General features: G+C 41.9%; 1 protein-coding gene across 1 annotated transcript in view; it reads left to right on the top strand.

The window, feature by feature from the left end:
• Ints9 (integrator complex subunit 9) overlaps positions 1 to 20770 on the top strand; it is a 103701-nt gene that overhangs the window by 33691 nt on the left and 49240 nt on the right. Inside the window, exons 3-7 of the mRNA XM_010623042.2 lie at positions 674 to 801; positions 7684 to 7744; positions 10674 to 10736; positions 15044 to 15183; positions 17112 to 17198. Of these exons, the coding sequence (XP_010621344.1) occupies positions 674 to 801; positions 7684 to 7744; positions 10674 to 10736; positions 15044 to 15183; positions 17112 to 17198 (479 nt within the window). The remainder of the gene's footprint in view (positions 1 to 673; positions 802 to 7683; positions 7745 to 10673; positions 10737 to 15043; positions 15184 to 17111; positions 17199 to 20770) is intronic.

Raw genomic sequence — 20770 nt, 5'->3', positions numbered from 1 at the left:
TTTTTTTTTTTTTTTTTACTCCCTTGGTGATTGTGCCCTTGGACTTCTAAGACCTATGGGCACGAACAGGAGACTCCTGATTGGTTGGCAATAAGATCTCTCACCCTCATGCTTAGTGTTTGAACATCAGGGAACTCATCCTTTTGAGCCCTTTCACCTGACAAGGCTGAGCCATAAACCTTTGCTTGTGCTATTGGTTAACCTTTCCAAACATTTCCTCTTTGTGGAAAATTCACTTGACTGACTTACAGAAGAGAGAAACCAAACCCAGGACAGAATTTGAGAATTCAACTTAGAGCCTCGTTGAATGCCACAGATTTAGACAGTGTAGTATTTAGATGCTGCTGGAACAGTAGGAATTTGGAACCTCCCTGTGAAAGTGGAGTAGACAGCCATAGCCTTGAAGCTTTCTAATTTGAACAGCTGTGGCCCCCCCTCTAAAATTAACATATAACTTGGTGTTTAACAAAAAGCCAGGTGTCCTCTTAGGCTTCTGAGTATTTTGCTAAGGAAAGTAAAGCACCCAAGCAGTAAAAAGAAGGAAGTTGCATAGAAAGTTAGATGAATTTGCATGCTACTCTTATGAGAAAAGATCATCAGTTTTACATAGTTCACTTTATTTCTTGAGCATTTTCTGTATTTGATTGTTGATAAAGGTGATTTAATTTTTCAGTATTGCCTGTCGGGGCACCCAACCTTACCATGCAACATCCTCAAGTTCAAATCAACCACCATCATGTTGGACTGTGGACTGGACATGACTTCCGCCCTCAATTTTCTTCCTTTGCCACTTGTTCAAAGGTAAGTGCTGATGCATCCTGAGACAAATGACATTGAGTTTGCTGAAAATGGTACACATTAATACAAAGATTATCAGTACTTGTGTGTTATCCCATAAGTTTGCTTTGTCCCCTTAAAAATGTTCTTTATCAAAATAATTTCATTTGGCTGTGTTGGTAGAAAGTGTTCTATTGATTTATTGATTGACTTCTTTATTATAACTTCTTCTGAGCTTCTGTAAAATGTTCCTGCAACTACTTAGTACAGCTGAGGTCATGTATATTTCATCTGTCCTGGTAGTTTCTAAGAACTAATAAATGGCCAGCTGATGAGCCCAAGAATTGAATTTTAGGATCACTTAACTGTCTTTGCAAGGGCTTGCCATCGTAGCCTCTGATATTTCTTTTCAGTAGATATCTGGCATTATGTATATATTCATCAGCTTGAGAGCTCATAGAATCATATATGTAGTCCAAGTCCATGTTTAAGTCGGATAGATTGTCTTGGGCCTACAATCAGCACTGTTGATGCTTAACTAAGATTTTGTTTTAGGAAATGGGTTTCCCAGCTTGGTCCTACTTTGAAGCAGCAATTTATTAGAAAAGGGGCTAAGTTTTAGAAATAAGTATACTCACAGCAGCAAAAACATAATGCCGCATGAAGTGAGATGGAAGAGCTGTCTAAAGCAGACTGACGAGCTTAAAAGCATAGCAAGCTGAGTAAACCATCTAATGTATCTCCATCATTCCTGAAATCATCTGAGTGCAATGATTATTCACAGTGATAGCCCCATGAACTATCTAGGAAAATTATAATCAACCGTTGATTTTTCTGAACTAAAGGATACAATAAGGTGGTGTGGTGATAAGGTCGGAGATGATTCCAGATTACACTTTATGCAGAGCTGATGGAATTCCTTCATGATCACACCCAGCACTTAGAAATACATTTATCATCCAAAGATATACTCAAAGTGGGGGTGGAGGGGTGGTGTTTAACATGACTGATAGGTGATTACTTATTAAAGCCTAATATTGGGGTCAGGGATTTAGCTCAGTGGCACTGCACCTGCTTCCTGAGTTCAATCCCTGGTACCAGAAAAGATGAGATAAAGCCTGATATTATTTCTATTTGCCCACAGAGCAAATTGTTCATTCATTTGATGTTTATTAATAATCTACCCTGTGTGGACAAGAGATACTAATATTAACAAGACTGTTTTTTGCCCTCATAAAACTTGTTGTCTTTCAGGGGAAAAAAGACAGTACACAGCAGAAGACTTATCTATGCTTGTGGTAATTATTTTAAAAAATAAAATATGGGATAATATGAGTGTTTCCAGAAAGGACCCAGTCTGCTCCGTGGGGTCATGGGTTTAGTTCCCGGCACTGGAAGGAAACATGAGAACTGCAACTGATCAGACAATCCCTGCTGCATGTTTTCCTTTAACTGTTCATTCTTTTCACTCCTCTGTGCTCACCACCCTAACTCAGCAGTGGAATCTACTTCTGCTCTCTCCTCTCTTGCAGTTCTGTTACTCTCAGAGGGAAGGTGTACTAGTGGGATGGTTCGCAATTCATGTAGTTGCTTAGAAAAAGTGTCTCCTTGAGCTCAGGCCCGAAGCCTTGGAGATGTACTTGTTCAAAGTAGTGTCCTCTGTTCCTCTCCATTCCCTCCTCCTGCTTTAATAGTTGTTTCCATTACACTACATATGCGTATTTATTGTATCTGTTGTCTTCCCCACAAAAGTTACTTCCTAAGGGCAGGGATTTTGTCTGTCTTCCACTGTATTCCCAGAACCTAGAGCAGTTCTTGACATGTAGTAAATATTTGCTATGGGAATAAATGGCTTTATCCTCTCTGGATCTCATCTGTCTTAACTTCTCAGAGTCTTTTCATTATTATAATTCATCAAGTATACTATTCAATTATTTATCTTTCCTTTCCATCTTGACACAGTCTTTTCCCTTTAATTATGGTTAGGCACACCTAACCTGAAAATTTTTATTTTACCTTTGTGGTACTGGGGATTGAACACAGGGCCTTCTCATCTAACTACATCCCCAGGCCTACTTTGTTTTTGTTTTTGTTTTTCATTTAGAGACAGGATCTCACTAAGTTGCGCAGGGTAGCCTCAAATTTGTGATCCTCCTGTCTCAGCCTCCCATACTGCTGGGATTACAGATATGCACCACCTAGCCTGGCTTCACTTAAAATTTAAGGCAAAATTTTAAACTTCTCAACTCTACTTTCCCCTTCAGCCTTTACTCTGCCACACCACTCCACTGGAACAGCTTTCACTAAGGTCACAAATGACTTAACATTCAACAGCACTGTCCTCCACACTAGCACATCTCTGGCTCCCTTCTTACTTTTCTGACTTCCTTTTCTATGTGTTTTGGAGACTCTTCCTCTTAACTAGCCATCATGTACTGTGTTGTAATTCTTCAGTGTTTAGTGCTTGGCTGTCATATCTCCACCAAGGGAATTTAACATGTCCTCAAGGCTTTAGTGACCATCCAAACAATACCTTAGCAGTGTGTGTCTTAAAAACCCTTTCCTTGCTCTAGAGTCATGTGCTCTTCTAAGTCTCTCTCCTTGGATGCCCGTTTGTTTGATAGCACCTCAAAGGTCAACATGTCCCAAGACAAATTTATGATCAGACTTGCTCCAGAAAAGAACATACACTCTCAGACCGGGTTTTTCCCCAATTCCCCTATCTTAGTGAATGGTATTCTTTTATAAAAGCCAGAAAGCAGGGCATTAACATGGATACCCTCTCTTTCTCACTACCCTGTCCAATCTTTCATTTTCATTTTGTCATTTTTACCTTCTGAACAGTTCCAACAAGGCACATCTCTTCAGTATTCCTGCAGTCATGACTACCTTTTATAGGGACTACTGAAGCCTCCTAACCAGTTTTTGTTTGTTTGTTTGTTTGTTTTTGTTTTTTTTGAGACAGGGTCTCACTATGTAGTTCAGACTGCCCTGGAACTCACTATGTAGTCCAGGCTAGTCTTGAACTCATAGTGATCCTCCTGCCTCAGCCTCCCAAGTGCTGGGATTACAGGCGTGCGCCACCATGCCCAGCCCTCTAACCGGTTTTTTCAAGTTGGACTTTTCCTCTCTGGATCCAAAGTCATCTTTTGGTATAACTTTTTATTTAGAAATCTCCCAGATTTTCAGGAAATTGGCAAAAATAGCACAGGCAACTCCTAATTACTCTGACCAATAGCTGGCATTTTAACATATTTGTATTATCATTTTATATGTATGCATATTATTTTTTCTATCCCATCGAAGAGTAAGGTTCAGACATGATGCTCACTGACCCTTAAATATTTGAGTACATATTTCCTGAGAGCAAGAACACTCTCTTACTATGATATAATTATCAAGACCTAGAAATTTACATTGTTGTATACCAGTATTATATGCTTTATTCACATTCTCAGTTTCACCAATTCATATTTCACTGTGAAACTTTATAGCAAAAAAAAAAGAATTTCTGGCCGAGGATCACGTTTCACACCACATACTGCATTTAGTTATCATGCTTTTAGACTCCTTTAATCTCGAAGAGTTTCTTGGTCTGTTTTTTATGACCTTGACATTTTTTGTAGTATAAGCAATTATTTTACATAATATTTTTTAATTTGGGTGTGTCTGTTCTTCATAAGTGGATTGAGATTATTATTTTCATCAGAAATGTAATCTTAACCTCTCAGTTTTAAAAACCTCTCAGTGGTTTTTCATTGCTTTTGGGAGACATCAAACTCCTTTTGATATATTAGACACTTGCCTGTCTGTTGTCTTCTTTTTGCTCATCCACTTGCTCTTTGTTTCCTTCCAGAGTTTCAAAGAAATCTTGTCTCCTGCCTCAGAGCCAGCACACACATTGTTCCTTCAGCTTGGAAGGTTCCTCTCTTCCTCTCCAGTCCTGCCTTCCTCAGCCTGCTTACAGGAGCTCATCTCTTAGAACTTCTAAGGTGGCAATTCCTATTTTAGAGCCCCGCTTGGAGAACTTAATGACTTAGTGAGACCCTGTCTCAAATGAAAAATCAAAAAGGATGTAGCTCACCACTCCCTGTTTCAACCCTCAGGACCCAGCCCTAAAAAGTTTAAGGAAAAAATAAATTGCATATTATGTGGAGCCTGCTTTTCAATATTTTTTATAGGCAAAGAGATTACTTACATTGACTTAGGTTACTTACTTGTTTATGCAAATAGTTTACCTGTTTTTCCAAAATAAGCAATCACTGGAAAAATAAATGTTGCACGCATGGTTTTTTCTTAGGTTTTCTTTTTTTTTTTTTTTGGTAGTGGGGATCGAACTTGGGCCCTTGCACTTATGAGGCAGGCGGCAGAACCACTGAGCCAGAACCACTGAGCCAAATCCCAAATAGTATCCTTTTTTCTTAGATATGGTTCTGAAACAGTAGATTAAAAAGATGTGTTCATCTGCAATCAAAGCTTTTCTAATGTGTTCATTATTAAAGTAGATTTCTGTAGAGAGATCTCTGCTGCCTAGTTTTGTTGTTTTTAACAAATTTTTATGTAGTTGAATTTTGTAATCATTAGGCACAAAGTAGTCAGTTCCTTCCCCTTTGGTCAATTAAAGTTTACCCTTTATGGTTTATTTATCAATGCACTGGAACAGAATAACCAAATATTTTCATCACTGTATCAGCAACATCCTTTGGCATTTGGTGACATATTTTGTGTCCCTTGAAGACCTTTGGCACTACAGGCTAAACATCCCTAATTGGACATGTTCCAAAATTCACAGACATAATACTGAAAAAGTTTTGGATTTTTGGAGGATTTCAGGTTTCAGATTAGGGATGCTCAGCCAGTAAAGTTTATGCAAATATTGCAAAATCCATATCATAGCCTGAAACACTTTTGGCCCTCAGCATTTCTGTAGGGCGTGTCAGCCTGTACTGTCACCCTGCAGTCGTACTTTCCCTGTGAAGTAGTCCCATCTACTAGCAATGTCCCAGACCCAAAGTTACCGGAAGGGCTTCAATCCTGGAAAATTTGGGCTTTTAAAATATGAGTTATAGGGCCAGGGAATTAGCTCAGTGGTTCTACCACCTGCCTTGTGAGTGCAAGGACCTAAGTTCAATCCCCAGTACCAAAAAAAAAAAAAAAGAGTTATTTTCTGATAAGCAGCATACTATTTCTAATTATTTGTTGAAGACGTCTGATGCAGCCATCATCTGATTTGTGTGTGCCTGATGGGGAGGAGACAGAGCGCATGTCTTTTAGTCCAGTTCTCTTTGTAAAGGGAGTAGGTATTTACAGCCTCATTTTAGAGAGTTAGCATGCGTGAAATGAGAATGGTGTCCACATCGTCTAGTCATTACATTGTTATTGGAATGCCTGCTTTTTAACTCTGATCTGATAGTAAATACATTTTTCAAGAAGCAAGACATTTGCTGGGGATCTAGCTCAGTGGCACTGCCATCTGCCTTCCAAGCACAAGGTCCTAAGTTTGATCCCCGGTATCAAAAAAATGAAGTAAGACATTTATAAGTAAAGGCATCTGTGACTGTGAAACAAGATGGGAATTAATGGAATATTTTGATGAGAGGTTAGAACAGAGAACTCTCAGTTTTAAAAAAAAGGTAGTTTATCAGGAGTCATTTATACCAATTTTGATTCTTCTGGTTGTGCTTTTCATTTTCAAATATTAAATTCAGAATTCTCACCTTTGGATTATTAAAGCAAAGTACAAACATTATATGAAATATATGAATTTAGTTAAAGGATATGTGGGAGTTCATTGTATATATAGTCCTGGGACTTTCTGTAGGTTTGACATTAATGTCAAAATTGAAAGCTGCTCCCAAAATTCTCTTTTTCTGAAACTAGATGTGTGTATATTTTATTCAGATTTTTCTGAATAAAATCTTTCCAAGGAGGTTGAAAAATATTCACATACTTGTGTTTCTGTTTGATTACAAAGTCAGAATCTGATAAATTATTCAACAGAAAGAGGAAAATACAGTAGAGTCCTTTTAGTCTCACACCCTTACTTTGCCCTTTATTTTTACTTCACAGACATTAACTTTTTGAGAAAAGAGCTGACATTCTCTTGCCATCCTATGTGTATTCCTGATATGCTTTTTCTCTCTTTGGTCCTTTTTTCATTTGATCAATACACTTTTTTTTTTTTCACATGAATTGTTGGCATTTTCAGCTTCCAATATAATTCTTCTCATCACAGATAGTACACAGTTAAGTTCTGAGATCACTACAAGTAAATGATTTTTTAATTTGGGGTTTTTAATTGCACCTTCTGGAAACTGTTCACCTGGGGAGAGTGTCATTTTGTAGCACTTGTGAGAACTCGCTTCATTTCCCATAATTGGAAGCGCAAGCTGCAGGTAACGAGTGCGTGAGGCACTTGTCAGTGTTGTCTCCGGAGCCTGGCTTGAGGAGAACTCAGGCATCCGTGTTTGTGGGAGAGCACTCTTAGCAGAGCACTAAGCCGGGTCTGCTTTCTCGCACGCTTTGTGGTACCGCCCACTCTGCCCTCCACTCAGGCATGTTGTCAAACACAGGTAAAGCTGGGGCAGTGATTAAAGGCTCCAAAACGCCTAGTGTCTTATTTATCTTTTTCTTTATTATTCTGCATAGCTTTCTTTTAATTTTCTTTATTTTGTTCTAAAGTATTTGACCTTTGGATATTCTATTGCCACATAATTGCAAAGCTCAGTACAACATGGTTATTTTTTTCTCTTTGTCTCTCTCTCTCTCTCTCTCTCAATGGTTATTTTGGGTAAGCATCACTGCCAGTAATTTCAAACTGTTTTTAACTTTATGAAGACAGTACAGTCACCATGAAATCACTGAGGATTATAATCTATTTAGGATAATTTAATTTTTGTTTTGCAGTCCCAGGCTGTGTAATCTTCCTGGCTGGTCCCTGAAGGATGGAAATGCTTTCTTAGACAAGGTAATGTCCAAAACGAGAATCTGAAGCCCGTCTACACCCAGTGGAAGCCATTTTGTCCTACCAGAGTAGTAATGTGACTCCTGAGCTCATATTTCTTTTTTCTAATGTATATTCTCCTGGGAGGCTGGGGCAAGATTCTTGGTAGGGTCATAAGTCCTTGATAGCTGTTGTTTTTGAGCACCTTTTTTAGAGAACCTCAGTGTTCCATTTCAGATCAAATTTGTGCATGTGCTGAAATCTAAATACTTCTGCAAATACTTTTTATTATAGAAGAAAGAAATCTCTTATTTCTAGAATTGTAGTTACAGTTTCAAAGGTGATACATTAAAGAGCTCAGCTTATTAAATGAGAGACCAAAGCTGCAGAAATATCAAAGTGATAATCCAGTCAGACTTTTTAATAAAAAACAAATCAGCGATATAGGAAGGTTAAATACTGTAAAGCTTCGGCGTGCCACTTCTTGGCCCTCTAAATCATCCTTCCTCTCCTAATTTCACAATTGGAAAACTGAATGAGTTTAAAGATTCTTAACATGATTCATCTGAATAATACATTTCCTTCTTATAAGAGATATTGTTAAATAGGCGCTTTTTTTTACAGAATTAATTCCTGTAACTGCACCCCAACCTCAAGTATAAGCCAAATGCATAATTTGAAACCAGATTGCTCTCATAGCTAACTGTAAAATTATGTGACATTCAGGAAACCGTGCACCTGATTTCAGCCTGTTTCTCTTGCTGGCTATAAATCATTGCTCCCTAAGAAGGGCTCCGAAGCATCCCATTACCAGTGCATTGTGAGGGAAATGACTTGCATGTGTATGTGGGAGTGGTGAATAAAATACAGTGACACTGTGAGTGTTTGGAATGGCAAGTATGCCTCTGCAGGCCGGGAAGGATGAACACCTCGGAGGAGACTTTATCATGTGCCATCCCCTCATGCATAGCAGTGCAGGAGGAAGATTACATAGCCAATCTGGAGTCAGGCAAAGCTTTGAAATTTCCCATGATTTGTCTTTAATCATTTTTAACCTCATCCTAAAGGAGTTGGAGCAAACATAATTACTTTTTTTTTTTTTTTAGCTGCCAAGTACTATACATTATAATTAAGAATTATTTTCAGATGGCATAGTGGTGCATGCCGGTAGTCCCAGCATTCACTCAGAAGGCTGAGGAAATTATTTTCAGATGGCATAGTGGTGCATGCCGGTAGTCCCAGCATTCACTCAGAAGGCTGAGGCAGGAGGATCGCTGTAAGTTCAAGGTCAGCCTGGGCTACAGAGTGAATTCAGGGTCAGCCTGTAATACATACTGAGACCCTGTGTGGAAAAAAGAAGGAAGGAAGGAAGGAAGGAAGGACACAGTTCTCAGTGTCTTTTTCTGGCTCAGCCTGTCACTAGTTAAAACAGTAGCCAGTAAGGGGAGGGACCCAAGTGTACAGTGTGCTAGGGGCAGACATATTCTATTAAGACTCTCATCTGGGACTTGTAAAATTCAAAAAGACAATTATGTAGTTAATGCCCTGTTTTCAAATGCAGATTAAGAGAAAAAAGTCATTTAGACTATAAATTTATATACATGTATAAATGAATATATGGAAATATATATTGAGTGAACAATGAAAATATGATAAAACAAAATTATAATAGTATTTGCCCTTTCTCCAAAGAGACAAGGATACTCTATCAAATTCTGACTGATTTTGCTGGGCATTTAGCTCAGTGTTCCGCCGCCTGCCTCGCAAGCGAAGGACCTGAGTTCGATCCCTGGTACCAAAAAAGAAAATTCTGACTGATTTTGTTGTGAAGTCATACGTAGCTTTAACCTGGATGATAGAAAAGACCTACCCTAGGCTTCTTTTGTGGCCTCTCGGGAGTGTTGTAGCAGACCTGTTGGTGGTCATCCATATCTCTGGCCTTTGCATTTTAGTGTGCTCTGGCATAATTCCAGCTGTCTGTGTGGCTTTGCCTGCGTTTTTTCTAACCCTGCATATTTTGCTGGTGTTGGCAAATAAATATTCTGTCATCTTTCAGTAGGAAAACTTGGAGGTGAGCATTCTGTATCACTCTTGAGTGTCCCCCTGAGGATGAGTTCCAGTTGCCCAAAGTGAAACTCGGCTTAGTGACATCCATCATCAGCCACCTTCGTGTATCCCTTCCTCATTTGCATGGGAAGTACTAGAAAAACAGTGCCTCCCATAGGAACTACTTGCTCTCAAACCTTTTTGTCAGTCAGCCTTTGGGAGAGGCCCATTAAAGACAGTCAGTGGCGGGCAACGTGGGAAGTTAAGCTGTATTCTGTTTCTTTGGATATATACTTTTTTATTTGAGTGAATATATTTGTAATTCCAAATAAAATGTGTATCCTATAAGGACAAGCATTACCTTCATGGCAATAATGGACGTTTAATCCATATTCCCTACTCTCGATCCTCCATCCTTATTTCCACTTTTCCCCCAGCCCTTGGTGGGTGGAAATTTGGTAGATGAGTAATCTGTGCATGGCTGTGACTCCTAACCTGATTGTATGGCAGAATCACTTGTCATAAACAGAGACTCCATGCCCTCATCCCTAGTTTGATTGCCTAGGTATTAGATAGGGCCCGGCAATCTTTGATTTAATCAGTGCCCCCAGATAATTCTGACTTTGCCGCTCTGGTCTTCATAATCATTACTTGGAAACCATTGGTTCATTGATTATACAGGCAGCATGTGTCCTCCTTTAAAAAGGCATCAAGGAATATGCATTTGAACCCTGAGCCTGCCAACGAACAGTGTTTTCACCTCAATGAGACACAACCTACCTGAGCTCAAACAGGCACCAGTTATCTTGAATAACCTACCACCTCTGAGGAATGGTTGGGAGATTTTCATTGCTGTTGTACATATCGGACATCTCTCACTAGTATTGTCCTTCTTTGTCTCTTGTAGGAGTTAAAGGAGTGCTCAGGTCATGTATTTGTGGATTCTGTGCCTGAATTCTGTTTACCAGAGGTAAGATGAAAGTGATTCTTACTGTAGAAACCAAGCATATTGTGTAACCTCTCACAGTGAAGTCAAGAATGAATTTTAAGGGGCTAAGCTTCCTGTTTTCAAATTGAAATGAATTTGATATTCCTGGCACATTGTTACACAACTAAAACATCACTTAGGAGCATTTTATGTTGTCTATAAATCATGTAAGTCACTCTGTTCTTATTTCTAGCTCTTTCTGTAATCCCCAGTAATACTTTTCGGACATAGTTTTGAGCAAGGTAAGGAAATAACTTAAGCCTTTCACTTTTGTAATTATAATGCCTTTGTGCTCAGATTAGCCATACTTTTCCTACTCTTGCTTACAGTGGGTAAATGAGGATTGCCATTATTCAGCCAATAAATGCTGTAAAAATGCTTGCTGGCTTAAAAATATATGAATACCGCTTGAAATCCGTGGGTTCCAGACTGAGATGGCTATCCGATGCTTTCATATTTCTGCAGTGAGATCTGTTATTGGGGTTTGAGAATAGTTTCAGTTAGTTTTAAAGGGAGGTGACCTTAGCTGAAAGGCCTGATCCCCAGAGTAGCCTGCATGGGGTGCTCAACAGACAGGTGACTGTAGGGGAGCCAGTGGCTTCTCTGGGGTTCCTAGGAAATCAGTGAGAAGTTGTGTGCTCCTCCTTCCACGTGCCTCTCGGATTCCAGTGCCTGGAGAAAACGTGTTCATAATTCAGTTTACACCACAGCTTCCTCTGTTTTGTTCCTCTCTTCTTTGGCTCTTCCCATTTCTGCATTCTGAAACTCTACAGATAAGCTTTCTCTCTCTCTCTCTGACGTATGTGTTTGTGCCCTTTGTGGGTACCAGAGCAAAAGCAAAGCAGCGAAGGACATTGTAACTGAAGGTGGCAGATACAGTGGTGAGGAGGAAGGGGAGGGAGAGAGTCGTCGAGAATCCTGAGCCCTCCCTCATTGCTGTCTTCCACACTTTTCACTTAGGAATGGGTGAGGCACTTCCCCAGCTGTTCAGAGATTCCTAATCTCAGGTGCTGCATTTATTTTCAGTGTGCTGTAGCTGGCACTGATGACTACAGCCTTCAGTGTATGCAGACGGCAGTGCTCAGAAGACTCTGTCTTGCTCCATGGAGGACTCAGCATTTAAATTAGATGATTAGCACGTCACAGCTCACCTTTTGTCCAGCTGAAGTGGTGCTGATTAGAGTTCTGAAGCTATAGAAGGTTCTTCAAGAAAGAGTACATGGAACAAATGAGTAACAATCACTGTTTTAAGGTAGAGCCAAGCCATGACAGGACAAGGAAAAAATAGGACTATGGTAGAAGCAGGAGAGAGACCCTGACTGCAGTCTGGTTTCACTGGCTTGTAGGCAAGCCCAGCAGAACCAGCCCAGTCCTTATGAAGTTTTCAGCCTAGTGCAGCTGTCTTAAATATCTCGGAACACTCCAGAGTCTGCACCATAAACTGCAAACGTACTCTAGCACAGTACAGGAGGTAATCAGTAAATTGTGATTATTTGACTCCATAATTTTTATTGGATTCCACTGAGTGGAAGTAAATAAATATATAAATTATGAATATATCCATACACACACATGATTTGAAAATTAAATTTATTACTTACTTTGGGGGAGATGTTTAAGCATGCATTCTGGGTGTATATGAGATGTGATTAAAAATATGGAATATTTTTCACAAATTTTTAAAATGTATTACAATAAACACACTGTCAATAGTCCCCCTTGAAATATTCCCTTGTGCTCCAAGCACAACTATCCCATGGTCTCTGTCACTTTTTAAACAGTTTTGGAAGTCCTCTTTCACGAATGTCTTTAGGTGCACTGTTGGGACTGCCTTGATGTCCTGAATCTGTTCCAGATGCTTACCCTTCATTACTTTCTGACTTTGAGGAAGAGACAGAAATTGCCTGGTGCCAGATCTGGTGAATAAGGTGGATGAGGACACATTGTCATGTCTTTAAGGGCCCGCCTTCCTGTTAGAAGACATTTGGTTTTGCTATAGTAAAGAGAGATACAAAAGAGAGCCTTCAGAGCTGCTTCAGAAAGTGGCAGGAAGGATGGGATGAGGGTGTTGGAAGGAAGCGGGAGGGAGGATTTGAGGCGATAATGGCAGTGTGTCTTTTACTGTAATAATGTTTAAGTTTACACATTCACTATGTATTTTGATCATTCCTTATGTATACATACACGTACAAAAAGAATAAATACATATTTTCTTCCAGCTTTCCTTCCAAATTTCTTATAATGGTAGACCCTGTGTACTGATTTTGGTATTTTGAGACAGGATCTCACCATGTGGCCCAGTCTGGCCTGGAACTATGTAAGGCTGGCCTAAAACGCGCAGCAGTCCTCCTGCCTCAGCCTCCCAAGTTCTGGGATTATAGGTGTGTGCTGCCATATTAAGAGAAATTTCAAGTTTCATCACCCAGTTTCTGTATATGTGAGGAAAGTGGTGATACTTTTGAGTTTTACTGTTACTCCAGCTATCATTCTTGTCATTTTCTTTTGGACTTGAAATTCTGCCACTCTCCCTTAATGTCTTTATTTGTTTAGAAATGACTCTAGAGAGGAATAGGAGAGTACAGTCAATGGTATCACTATCCTTCGTCGTGGCCATCATTATGCAAGTGCAGCAGCAGTGTGGAGTTAAGGGTGACGTGGGCTGTTAAAGTCCCTAGGCGTATTAGTCACATAAATGCTGCTGCCTAGCAGTGAGGTACTTGGGACCTCAACACACATGCTGCCCTTTGGAGCCAATGCTGCTTTGGCAGTTTTATTAAATTATCTTACATGCAGAATTGTTCAGCCATGAAGAACCCACAGCCAAAATGGCGTGCTGCCTCTTACCATCTGCTTGTGTAGAGATATCTTTGTTACTTCTCCATGGGAACTATCTTCGTTACTTTCTTCATCAGTGACACACAGTAGCTGATACCCTGAATTGGAAGGAGCAGAAGTTATTTTGGCTCACGTTTGTAGAGGTTTCAGTCCCTGGTCAGGTGACTCCAAGGCAGGGTGGCCTGGCAGAGGGGCCTGGACAGGAGAAGTAGCTCAGGACACAGCTGTGGGAAGCAGAGAAGTAAAGGGAAGAGTGAGGCGATGGACCCCCCCCAGGCCGCGCTCACAGTGACCCACCTTCCAGGGTCACATTGGGCTCTGAACTCCTCCGTGGACTAACCCACTGATGCGTATCACACCCCAACGATCCAGTCACCTCTGAGGGACATCTGCGTATAAACCATAGCTCCGAACCCATTCCCCTCTGTGACCTGACTGTTCTCGCTCATCCTCAGTGCACGGTATGGTTTTGGGGCTCAGCTCCTCATGAGGGGAGCTCAGAGTGCTATGATGATTTCCCTGAGCCACCGCTTCTCACTTCCTCAGTGACGGTACAGAGCCTCGGCCCTGCAACACCAGTGCACCAAGCCACAGTCAGGAGGGGACACACGACAAGGTGCTGCCGAGGTGCCACTGTACAGAGTGCTGTCACAAGGGGGATACACGTGAAAAGTACGCAGAGCTTCAGAGGAGCAAGTGGGTGCTTTCATCCAGGCACCTCAGGAAGGCCAGTGGAAGAAGAGAACGGAGCCTTAACAAGCAGGAAAAGCTTACACTCGTGGGAGAAAATTTTCTTAACATTTACCAAACTGGGATAGCGATTTCCCTTGCCTTTTTCTAATCTTTTTCTTATTTCACATGACCATAATAACAGACTACAAGGGCAGATTTAGGTTAAGATGAGGATAGAATATGAATTTCTTCTCGTGCCTGTCATTCCCTTTTTATTGACTCCATATACAGACAGACCTAGTGGTTAAAAATTGTCTCAACAAACAAAACCTAGTTGTCCCACCATTTGGCACTTGACAGTAGGTTTCTGTGTGTTGCTCCCCACTTCCTATTGCTCTGTAGCAGTGGTGCAGTCTGTGCTAGTACACCTGAGAGCCGAGATTGTTCTCTTGCTTTATTTTACCCGGTTTCACCTGCTAGGTAACAGCTGCCTCTATGTCCTGTTGTCATTTAGCCTGACATTTAACTCAGAAGAGCTCTTCTAGTAAAGTCATAGTACTGCCGATGGACTGTGTGTATTCTCCTTGTTAGCTATCCTGTCTTGATACTTAATGTCGATATTAGTAGAATCGTACAGTAAGAGAGTGGAAAGTTGGCGGGGAAAGGCCTCATTACTCTGAAGTACAAAAACCACTTCTCTGCATTGACAGCGTCATTTTCAGTCACTTCACATTGACCTGTGCGCCCTGCCTAAAGACATCTCATCCCTCCTTTCTTTTCAGACTGAGCTAATAGACCTGTCCACTGTAGATGTAATTCTCATCTCTAACTATCACTGCATGATGGCGCTGCCCTACATCACCGAGCACACGGGATTCACAGGCACCGTGTATGCCACGGAGCCCACTGTCCAGATTGGCAGGTGAGAGCCATACACCAAGCCCGCTGGGATGTGGCTGCAGCTCCTCCCCCCGTGGAGACTGGTTTGCAGAGCGTGATGCCTGGGTGGCTTGTTCCTTTCTTCTTGGGCAGGTCCACGACTCTAGAGAAAGCATTGTTCCTTGGAAATGCCTGGACAGTGATGCTGTGTATGGTCCTGTTAGTCATTTTGTTTCAGTGTAAATTTAAGGGAGTTCACAGAGATAGCTCCTTTGCAGACGATACTAATTGTAGGAGGTAAAGTTTGGGAAGATGCTGCAAAGAGGCAAGGCAGGCAGAGAGCTTCAGAAGAAGTTTTATTACTTTGCTTCCAGTATATTCCCTTTTATGGTTTGCTGCATGCTTATCGATGTCTTGCAGAAAACAGGCAACAGATAAGTAGGTGGTTAAGTTGTCCCTGCTGGTGACAGAGTGAAACATTGCACTTAACTCTAAGGAGTAACAATGCACAGTCTTCCTTTGACTCTTAAGAAGATCAGCTCTCCCTTTCCCTGCCTCAGCCAGGACTTAGTGACATAGATGGTTGCTGAAAGTACCTATAGCATCATTTATTGAAAAAATCATTATGTGAAGGAAATTACCCCAGAAAAAATATCTCTTAAATTATTATTTTAAAATAAATCAACAAGTATAATTTAAATCCATCAGGACCCATTATATGGGATCTGGACTCTGAGGTTGGATTCTAGAATCCAAAAAGACTGAATGACTAGAATGAATCACTCTGTTCCGTGCACGCAACCATTCTACCTGCACTGTATATGGAAAACCACAGGGGAGCCAAGGAGGGGCCATGATAGGAAAGTAAGGTGCTCAGTGATGGACCAGTTCCAGGGAAGGAGACGCTGAAATGAAAGGCTGTAATCTGGAGAAGTGAGAGCAGGAGGATGGACGCCCCAGGCTGCTCCTGAGAAAGCCAGAGCCGGAACCGTCATGAGCCTGAGTCTCAGATCATGGCCTCCTGGAACTACTGCTGCTTCTCCAAGATGGGAAGAGAGAGCTGGGCATAGAAGCTCCTACCTGGAAGCTCAGCATTCCAGGAGGCCGAGGCAGGATTATAAGCTGGAGTCCAGCGTAGGCAACTTAGCAAGATTCTCTCTCATACAGGAGGCTAGGGATGTAGCTCAGTGCAAACTTCCTGAGTCACACACACACACACACACACACACACACACACACACACGCCTCCCACCTTCCCACCGAGAAAGGAGATGGCATTATGATTAAAAAGATGGAAGTGAGATGAAGATGTTCAGTCATTAGATGGCATACACATATGTAGCTTGCTGTCATCATACACTGATATGGAGGTGAGAATCATCTGCATTCGATTATGAACAAAATGTTGAAAGTGTATTGCTAGCTTTTTGGTCCAAGAGTCCTCACAGTTCTCTGTGCCATGAGTCCTGAGAGCGTGTGCACCCTCAACCCAGCAGCATTTCATAGATGCCGTCAACTGCAGATCTGTGCTATTCCATGTCGTGATCTCACAGAGATTTACTTTTTGCTAATCCTTTCATTTTTAGGATAGTCCTTGAAATATTGTCCATTTCATATTGTCATTTTTTTTAACAGTAATCTTGGTTGCAGCCCTGCTGCCACCAAAATTGATATTTCACAGTCATTTAACAACTTCCCCATTAGTAACATAAAGGCCAGAATCCTAGAATGACTTAAAATAGGCTTACATAGTTCAGTGTTTAGAGACAAGCAGGATTTGCCTTAAAGGTTGAATCTTTTTAATTCAAAAATTTTAAGATAAATTCACCAAGAAGGCTAGTTTTTTGTCTAGCTCAGCGTGAAATGGTGCTGGAGTGGGATGGGGGAGGAGGGCAAGTCTATTTCTCCTGGCTATGGTGTTAGAGGAAGGAGTTTTTCTAATCATTTTTCACATCTTTTATTTAAACCCAGGCTTCTCATGGAAGAGCTGGTGAATTTCATTGAAAGAGTGCCAAAGGCTCAGTCTGCCCCCTTGTGGAAGAATAAGGACATACAGCGGTGAGAGCAGCCCTCTTCCTATTTACTGACTGTAGAGCCAACCCCATTGCCGCCACTGCCCCGCAGATGCTTTGCCAAACAGTCTCGACTGATTTCTTGTTTTATGTTTCATCACTGACCTTTGTTGCATTGAAGAGTCTTCCCAGTGTATGAGAGGATTATGTTTGTTTCAGCCAGTATAGTTTTGTGCTGGGTATGAGAGTTTTTAGGAGCATTTGGCTCCATCTTTGAAGTTCAGAGTGGAATGGGAAATGGATGATTGATCGGGTCAGTCCGTCTCGCATGGCCTTTTGTGTGAGATGTTTGACCATAGCGCTACTGCAGTGAGAAAACGGAGAACTCTCACTGCTCAAGGAAGCTGAGGAGGACAGTTCTCAGGTGACAATAAAGGTGGGTCTGGAGGAAGTAAAGGACTTTCCCAAGTGGAAAAGTTGGAGGAGTGGGCCCCACAGATGATGTCATGAGACAGCATATTTGGGCCCATTGAGAAGTTCCGTGTCGGTTAGTGCAGGCAGGGGAGAGAGGAGGAAGATAAAACTGGAAGGGTAAATTGGAGTGAGATCCAATTACGTGAGATGTGACTTCTACATTGAGAGTACAGTTTGCCAGCAGCGATCTTTAGAAGAGCAGCATGACCGCATCTCTGGGGGCGGGTGGATAAAATGCGGAGAGGGGACAGGGAGACCAGCCGTGCGGCTGCTCGAGAAACCCAGGCAGATGAGAGAGACCTGGACGGCAGCGGCGGGAGTGAGCATGGAGAAGAAGGACGGCTTCAAAGAAGAGAGTCGGAAGGAAGCGTTTAAAACGATTGCAAAGGGATAATTATGGAGGTACGAGGAGAGCGGAGTGGTGTTAAACACACGAAGGAAGTTTCTAAAAATAAAGGCTTGCCGGTGGTCTCAGATGCTCACGAGGACCTTCACATACAGGGAGATGAGCCCTTGGCTCTGGGAATTGGGAAGTCGCTGGCAGTCCACAGGGAGCTTAGTTCCAGTCCGGATCGTAAGAGGCGAAGGAGAAATACCGTAGAGGGAGCAAGGCAGCGTGATTCTTCGTGTCCTCTTATTCAGGAAGCCACAGGCACAGGAGTCATTTTTGACATGGCTGACTTTGTCTGACCGTAGCAACTGCTGCCTTCACCTCCTTCCCTGTATCACAACAGACTGGGCCTTCTGGTCCTGGCATGGACAGCCTGGTGTTAAAACTACCCTCTGACTTCCTAGGTAGCTCACATTCCTGTCCAGATCTACTTTTTTCCAGTTTTCTTGCAAGTGACTTCCCTTTCCTTCTACATCAACGATAATGATAGCATCAACTTCCAAATGTCTTAGTTTTTGCCTATATTCTTTCTACAAGAACGTATTTATGTCGTTCTACCATGACTGTTGGGAAGTGTGAGCCTGTGTATCCCCTCTGTTCCTTTGCATGCACATGACTTACTTTACTTAGCTTTTGGGTGCTGGACGTGTGTCAGACACTATTCTAAATATGTACTTTATGCAATCCTGTAACAACTCTGAGCTGAGTAGTAGAGTTCCTCCCATTTCACAGGAGAAGAATGACGCAGAGAAGTTTAAGTTGCCCACGTCACCCAACTAGCGCGTGGCAGGGTCTGGCTTCAGAGCCCAGCACTTGCTTGTGCCGGGAAAGTCTGCAGAGTCCACACACCTCACCCCTTCCGGGCCATCATTTGTGCACATGTGTGCAGTAGCGTGTGATGCACTTCTCGTGTGGGTGGGAGGGGAAGTGTGTTCTTGCACATTTCCTCCCATGTTTTATTTCACAGATCTTCTGTTTCCCTGTTTGGGGATATGGTGTACAGGCTCTTAGTTTAGGAAGCGCTCTCTGCAGATGCACTTAGCTGAGTCCTCTGTATCCAAGTGGCTTCCTTGACCTGATCTCTTGCCCAGCGCAGTGTGTGGCCTCCACCCCTCCACATGCAGTGTTTTCTTGCTCTCGGCTCTCTTCTCTGACCCTTGCTCTGCCGCCTTCCCTCTTTTCTTCCCCTCTTCCTTGCACCATGGACCACACAGGATGCCATTTCCCTGCATCTCCCTCCTTAGAAGCCTTAGGACTTGTTTTCTTTCTTTCTCTATAGAACACTTTTGCTGTGTCTTCCTTTACCGCCTCTTTAAATTTATACCCTTTATAATAGTTTGCAGCAAATAGTTTTGGCACACCAGAAACAGTACTCAAATGTCAGGATTTCCTGACTTCCCAAACCCTGGGCCAAGTCTTAGGAAGTCTTGAGTCCTTATTTGCCTCTTCTGTGACCTTGGGCAAAGTCCTTGGCAGTTGTTCTTTGCCACCTATTTTTTGTAAAATACAACAAAATAACTGGCTCCCAAAAAGAGATGGCATCATGATACCATGAGACAGAATGGTTGGAACCTAGAGGAGGAGAGGATTAGCACGGGGGCCTGAAAGATACTTCATAAGATGCTTAGGAAACTTTTTTTTTTTTTGTAAAGAATGGCCAGACGTGGTGATGCACGCATGTAATCCCAGCACTCAGGAAGCCACGAGTTAGAGGCCTGCCTAGGCTACATAGTGAGTTCAAAACCAGCCTGAACTGCATAATGAGACCCTGTTTAAAAAAAAAAAGTAATTGAAATAAAACGTTGCACTTTCCATCTTGCCACCTACTGGGCAGAAACAAGAAACCAAAACTTGAGAGAACTTGTTAGAGAAGCAAGGAAAATAGCATGCAACACTGGAAAAGACTGGCTTTCTCTTTGACCCTGGGCAGGTATTATGTTTTGACCTTTGAGGGTGAGTTGAGGCTTAGTTATTGACAGAGAAGACTGTAGAGAATGTGTGAGGGGCAGGGGATTTGGCTCAGTGGTTCTGCCACCTGCCTCACAAGCGCAAGGACCCAAGTTCAATCTGTGGTACCAAGAAAAAAAAAAATACTGTGTGAGGCACTGCACATACCAAGAACTGTGTCCTTTTTGTCTCCTTGCTAAACTTGACATAAGTAGTAGAATTGGTGCAAGAATTTTAAGAGCTATGTATTCTTTAATTGGCATCATAGAAAAGATTTCTTTTGAAATACTCACCTAGAGCTGGACAAGAGTACTAAAAGTGATTCATTTGGGCCACGTTGGTGCTGAAAGATTTGCATCACCTGTAGGTTTCTCTGTGAGCAGCCGTTGCTGTCTCGTGTCCCAGAGTCCCGTGGCATACCACGTTAGGGAAGCTTCTCACTGTTGAGATTCCTGAAATCTTCCTGAGTGCAAGAGGCCACATCTTATTTGCTTGTTCTTTTTTCCCCTTAATTCCCACACTTTGTCTGTCTAGCTCTACTTTAGAGGAACCCAGCTTCTGCAGTTCTTGGCTACAGGAGAACGTGGAAGCCATGGCTGCCAAATCTTCCTTTCTTTTCCTTAAATGCTTTAAATCTGGATGTTTTACTTGTGAGTTTTTTTAAAATCTTTTTAGGGGCCAAGGGTTTGGCTCAGTGGTTCCGCCACCTTCCTTACAAGCACAAGGGCCTGAGTTCGACCCCTGGTACCAAAAAAAAAAAAAAAATTTTTTTTAAAATGTTGGCTCAAATTTTAAAATTGTGTAAA

The sequence above is a fragment of the Fukomys damarensis genome, unplaced genomic scaffold (genome assembly GCF_012274545.1).
Source record: "Fukomys damarensis isolate Sample0158 unplaced genomic scaffold, DMR_v1.0_HiC HiC_scaffold_18, whole genome shotgun sequence".
Lineage (NCBI taxonomy): Eukaryota > Metazoa > Chordata > Mammalia > Rodentia > Bathyergidae > Fukomys > Fukomys damarensis.
This window is presented reverse-complemented; position numbering and strand designations above follow the sequence as displayed.